Source organism: Triticum dicoccoides, chromosome 7A, assembly GCF_002162155.2.
Source record: "Triticum dicoccoides isolate Atlit2015 ecotype Zavitan chromosome 7A, WEW_v2.0, whole genome shotgun sequence".
NCBI lineage: Eukaryota > Viridiplantae > Streptophyta > Magnoliopsida > Poales > Poaceae > Triticum > Triticum dicoccoides.
The window spans coordinates 552733872-552740175 of record NC_041392.1 but is presented as its reverse complement, the minus strand read 5'-3'; the positions used below and the strand labels follow the sequence as shown (position 1 = coordinate 552740175).

General features: G+C 43.3%; 1 protein-coding gene across 1 annotated transcript; it reads right to left on the bottom strand.

Annotated features, from left to right (window-relative positions):
• Positions 1-761: 761 nt before the first annotated feature.
• LOC119333612 (double-strand break repair protein MRE11-like) lies at positions 762-4978 on the bottom strand. The gene is made up of 18 exons (XM_037606453.1): positions 4808-4978; positions 4558-4715; positions 4342-4432; positions 4072-4191; positions 3539-3607; positions 3353-3444; positions 3165-3267; positions 2996-3103; positions 2838-2900; positions 2703-2774; positions 2456-2533; positions 2306-2368; positions 2165-2228; positions 1955-2037; positions 1687-1800; positions 1524-1607; positions 1266-1406; positions 762-800 (listed from the first exon to the last, which is right to left on the bottom strand). Exons 1-18 carry the CDS (start codon positions 4976-4978, stop codon positions 762-764), a joined length of 1713 nt encoding a protein of 570 aa, XP_037462350.1.
• Positions 4979-6304: the final 1326 nt, after the last annotated feature.

Sequence of the window (6304 nt, the reverse complement as noted above, 5' to 3'; positions counted from 1 at the left end):
ATCAAGATCGTCACCACGCCGTCGTGCTGACGGAACTCTTCCCCGACACTTTGCTGGATCGGAGTCCGGGGATCGTCATCGAGCTGAACGTGTGCTAGAACTCGGAGGTGCCGTAGTTTCGGTGCTTGATCGGTCGGGCCGTGAAGACGTACGACTACATCAACCAAGTTAACGCTTCCGTTGTCGATCTACAAGGGTACGTAGATCACACTCTCCCCTTCGTTGTTATGCATCACCATGATCTTGCGTGTGCGTAGGAATTTTTTTAAAATTACTACGTTCCCCAACAGTGGGCCCGCATCAAAATTGGCAAGATTATTTATGACTTAGTTTGGAGCGGTGACGATCGAAAATCCTAGACCTACGGAGAACATGCTAATCTCCCACCACCTCCTGATAGAGTGGGGCCATCTGATTTTTAATCAACAGTTCCCATGTCATAAGTGTAGCAAAGCTCGGTGACAATAGTAAGACGGTTAGAGGCAGACACTCGTTTGTGAATAGGAAAATGGTCAAATTTTGATTATTTCAAGTTCGGCCTCCACGAAGGCCGAGCTCCATTGAGCATTTTCGATCCGTTAGACTTAGTAAATTATAAAGGATCCCGGAATGGTTTTCAGAAAAGAGTAGCGCGAGGCACGCACATAATGCATGCATACTTCATCGGTCTAGGAAGTATCTGTATGAATTCCTCAAGCAAACTGCAGCCTTGAGCGAGGTGGATTCATGTCCCGTTGGAGCCACCCGCGTTGATCTCGTTCTCACCGGTTCCTCCGTACCGCGCCATACCTCCCAGCAACCTGCAATGCATGACGACATGCCACCAAATCAGCTGACCGCCAAGTTAAACTAACCCTGAAAGAAAACAACCAGAGCATGCACAAGAATCACATGCACATGAGGTCGCACACAGAGGCCGGGGAGGAAGGGCATGGCTCACGATCGCACGCACATGAGGCGATGGTCGTACTTTCTTGGTCCCGCGGTCGTCCAATTCCTCCTTCACCGCAGGCGCGCAGAACGAAGCCAGGTCCGTCTTCCTCCCCCGGGTCGAGGAAGAAGGTGAAGACGCAGAGCCCCCGGCCGTAGCAGAAGGGGCCGGCCGCTTCCCCGGCCTTGCCATCTTCTCATGATGGCACTCTCCATCCTTGCGCACGGAGGAACAGAAGCAGTCCATCAGCTGAACTCAGCATGCCATTTTGGCGGCAGCAGCGCCGGAATTCTATTGCCTGGCCGCCATGGATGGAAGAAGAAGGGAGACGTACCGATGTTTCAATGAGCTCATTCGAGTCGTCGCCGATATCTTGGTCCGGATCCGGATCCGAGGAGCATTTCAGCTCCTCCAATGTGCTGGTTGCGAGGCTCTGGACGCTTGCTGCCGTCTGGGTTCTTCCCTTCTCTCGTGCCTGTACATTAAGAGAACAAAAATGACACTATGAAAACATAAGGGCACAACCATTTTCTCTGATTTCTTGTCAGATTAAATCCTAGTATCAAGTATTAAGTGACAATGGGAACCACACCTGCATGAACTGACCCAAACCGTGTACTAACATTGCATCTTCATCTTCGATGTCAGTATCCACCTTGGTGCTGGTCAACTTGTTCTGCGAATTCAAGCGGAGAAATTTCTTTTCAGTTCTCAATTGGTAGAGTGGAGCCTAATATATTGGTAGTTTTGCCTACTATTGCCTCTTCGGTGTTCTTCTGCAGGCAAGAGTGAAATGCCATATTGTCTTCCTTGTTGACGAAAACATGAAGGGCGGTGTCCAGGTCATCTAGTGGAAGAACCTGCATATTCTGTAAAGAAAATATTAATGTGGCAATATTTTTTTTTCATACAGTATATACATTTATTGTCGTAGATATTATTATATTTTTCTACAGACTTGATAAAATTGGCTTGGAGCAAAGGTAGAACTTCAATGCAATTAATTTGTAATGGAGGAAGTACCAAGTTAATTTCTGCCACCAGAGCTTCGACCGTGTGTTGATTAAGCTCATTTGGGTAGAGTTCTCTGAAACCGCCAGTGTTGTCTGCAGGATAGCAAGATGCATTTCTCAGATAAAGTCCCATCTCTGCTTTTGTAATTCATTGAAATTTATTCTAAATATGTCACATTTCCTTATCATTACAAATTGATTCAAGTTTAGTTTTGCTGACCTTGCGGATTTTGGCGCCGTTTTGCTGACCTTGAGAAAACAATCATGTCTTGTGGGTTGGCAACCTACAAGGAAAGGTTGTAAACAGAGTAATAAACTACCCAAGTAGTACTAACAAGGGGGATCATGGTTCTTGAGGTACCTTCCCAACATACTTCTGACCAAACCGCTGTGGGTGTATTGTTAAGAACCCAGAGTAGTCGACCTGCAGAACAAGATGAAGTCTTTCATTTGACAATCATGGAAAGAAAATGGGACATAACTACTATCAAAAGTGACCTGATTTCTTTACCTTTAACCTAACAAGTGGAAGTTTGGGCTCTGATCCACTGCCTGCTGCCGTGTCATTCTTCTCAATAAGATTGGCCACCTAAAGCAGCTCAGTCAGTAGCCGGTAGGAGTAATCAGAGAGCAAAAATTACAAATATCAGACAACTGAAACTCCACGCCAACCAGCTCAGTCGACCAATGTTTGGCCATGTTTTTCGGAAAAAAACTGGACAAAGTTTTTAGCACAGCTTATGGAGTTTAAGACCTACTACTTTATTCAAATGTGCATCCACGGACGCTTCATCATTGGCGTCGACGCCTTCTTGGTCTTCTAACACAACCTGAATTGCATTCTTATGATGGGATTGTCACTGAACTAAACATGAAAACAAGGAGTGGCTTACCTCGGCATATTCGAAAGGTCTAACAGTCTTCAGAGGTATATTAGTTGGCCTGTATTTCATTCCCTATCGAGTCGAACATAGGAAAAGTTGATGGTTAGGACAGAAAGTTGCAGAAGTTTTTATCTTCATTAAGTCCGTGATTTTCAAAACATATTTACGTTTATTTCCAACAAAAGCACATGCTTTTCTTTTGCTTCAGCGCTGGTCAGCGATGTGGCAATTGAAGATCCTGGCTGCGTGATGTGGAAACCCATTCCAGGAACCTCCTACAAGAAGTTTATCAGAATTAGTTAAATGGAGAACGATTGACAGAATGGAGAACATTACCTTGGGATCAGCAAGGCATTCATGCTCATGGCCCCATATTACTAAATCCAGAAAGTTCGGTAACAGATGTTCGTTGATGCCGTTGTCGAGACTTCCCTTTATCCTGCAGTAGCACATAATAGTATCAATAGTTCAAAAACCGGTTAAATAAACAACTGTGACCGATCGGTTCAATCGCTTTTGTGTACCTGTTTTGATGAAGAACCAGAATGTTGAACCAGTCGGACAGTGGCATATCCTCTGTACTCTCATGTTTCATCCAATCTATTGCACCTGGTGTCTGAATAAGACATAAGATGCAATATATTCAGCATCAACAAGTCAACCAACCACCCCGGCTGCGACAATTGACCATCTTATACACTGAAATATACCTGAAACATTCTGCTCAATCTTGCATCCCTAACGTTCCCCAAGCCATATAGTGCAACAGAAGTTGCACCCTGAAGTAGCACAGTTAAGTTCCAGAGCCAGTTAGCAACATGTACTTTGGCATCGTACAGACTACAGAGTGCCTTACTCACTCCTACGGACTTCTTCCAGGTCATCTTCAGAGCTACGGCATGGATCCATACGTGGTCCTTACTCACTCCTACGGACTCCAGGCAGCCTTTGGTTACTGGGTGCAACCAGTGGGAACTGGTAGCACGGGCTATATTCAACCGGTTTGGATGGCGGTCTCATAATAGGATAGACGTCTAGTGTTCTAGTCCTATTATCCTACCGGTTGTGCCAATGAGTTCTCTTTTTTATTTCTGCTCCGTTTGCGAGCTGTAATGGAACTGAGACTATGTTTTTATTTGAACTTAATAATATGTCTGCATGCATCTTTCAGATGCAGAGGCCGGGGACGAGCCTCCTTTTCCAAAAAAAGAAAATACTACAGAGTGCAAAGTAGTAAATTGACCTTTTTGACAAGGATAGGATGAATTGACATGTGACCGATGCCAGAACTTCCAATATCCACCTTTCCAAAGTAATTCACGAACCCGGCAGCCGCAAGGACATCGATGGCGGACATATTATCCTGTGGTACGCACGTGATGGAGAACAAGGTGAAACTTTTAGATGTTCAATAAAATGAATCCAAATTTAACTTTGTCCATTTTATTGAACACCGGATATAACTCCTGAACAAATATAAATTCCATATGTAACTCCGGGTATGCATACATACCACTCCTGTAGGATCATCATGGTCGCCATGGATGGTGAACACAGGCAAGCCGACGTTGATGTTCTGGTCCTCAAAATTCGGTCGACAAAACCTGAAGCATGTATGCAAACCTCAAACCAATGAGAGAAAGAATATAGGTTGTCCAGAGTTCAGCCATCGATTATAGGTGACTAGTAGGTAACTGCTGCTAGCTAATTGGTGTAAGCAAGTACGTACAAGTTCTGCAGGCTGGCTGCGTGATCACTGACCACCTGGAACTGCACCGGCCGGTCGTGGAGGCAGCGCCGCCTCAGGATCTCGATCGTCCTCACCAGCGTCGAGCGTGACGGCTTGTTCTCGTGGAACAGATCGCCGCCGAGGAGCAGGAAATCCACCTGCCAATTAATCATCGTCGAACACGCTTATGTATGTACTTAGAATTGTAGACATGCAAGGACAGGAAGATCAATAGGTAGCAGTAGTTGACATTGTGTTTCTCTGCCAGTGAGAAGATCTCCTCGAAGGTGTCGAACGAGTCGGACCGGCGCAGCTCGTCCTTCTCTAGGTAGCCGAGGTGGCAATCGGTCGCCACCAGTATCCGCAGCGTGCTGCTTCCTCCAGCTTCTCCTGCTGCCTTCCTGAAGAAAGAACACCCCATGCATGCAACAGCTAACTGCGTTTTAGTACAACAGTTTTGCCAAGTATTTGTTGCAGGTGGAATATTTTGGGATGTAAGTATATAGCAGGTATACAGCTGCCAATGCATATGCGTTTAGGGTCTGTTTGGGAAGAAAACGATGTTTCTTTGTCAGATTAATTTTTTCTTTAGGCAAAATTTATCTTAGTATGAGTCAAACTTTATAAACTTTGATTAAGTTTATGGAAACATTTATATGGTCAACATCTACAATATACTATATCAATAGACAATATATACATGATTATTATGCCTTTGCCACCCGGGGACATTGTCACCCATCTGTCTTCCATCTGATCTCGCTTTGAGATCCGTGTAGCATCTTCTAGGTCTGCCAATTGGCTATACGTATAAGCTATATGTATACATATAATCTATTCTACACTCACGCTTAGAATAGCGTTACCCTATATAGTATTGTAAATGTTTATAATTTTTTAATAAACTTGGTCAAAATTTACAAACTTATTTCCCGTCATATATATTTGGTATTATACATGTTCATTTTCCTTCCAATAAACTTTTTTTGCAGGGTTCTTCCTATGAACTTGGTTTAGGAAAAATCTAATATGCACTATATTTTGATATGGAGAGAGTACTCGATTAATACCCTTGAGATGAGTACTAGCAACAAAACAAAGGAAACTCTCATTCTAGTTACTAGTTGCCTTGCAAACTTTCGCAAAATGGAAGCTTGCCTAGGATTTCTGCCTTAGACAAAATAATTTAAGATTTTAGACCCATGGATGAACAATCCATGAACCCGGGGCTTATCCAATGTCTAATTAAGCTTTATTGATTGAGTCAGAAGAAAGTCTCAATGACGGATATTAGCAATCCAAAGGAAAATAATCATATAAACCGACAAGCATATAAAAATTTATATCAAGATAAAACAAGGGACAACAAAATTTACATGAAAAAATGTTGCTACCATAGGCACACAACAACGATCTCACTATATCGAGACAAGTATTTCAAACACAAAGGGTTTAAAATGAGTCATCAACTCATGTTGAGATGACCCCAGTATATCGAGACAAGAGGCGAAAACATAATCCGACCTCTGGCCTTACAGAAACTCGGACTGTATCGAATAATAATGCTCTGTCATCCTCTCCCGCTGACATGAGTAAAACGGATAAAATGGCATCCTGCCACTAGATTAAGAATCGATGCACAGTGCCATCTCTTTATCATCTGAATTTTTTAGGGGATAATTAAATTTTTCAATGATGTAATTGTAGCTTATAATTTAAAACGAAAAAGAAACTTTCCAGCCCTCTT

Excerpts from the sequence above, each read along its gene's own strand:
- LOC119333612 (XM_037606453.1), bottom strand. The coding sequence starts at position 4,978 with ATGGGGTGTTCTTTCTTCAGGAAGGCAGCAGGAGAAGCTGGAGGAAGC. Across the intron at positions 3,268-3,352 it reads CTGGTTCTTCATCAAAACAG|GATAAAGGGAAGTCTCGACA; the intron begins GTACACAAAAGC and ends GTGCTACTGCAG. Across the intron at positions 2,775-2,837 it reads GACCTTTCGAATATGCCGAG|GTTGTGTTAGAAGACCAAGA; the intron begins GTAAGCCACTCC and ends AATGCAATTCAG.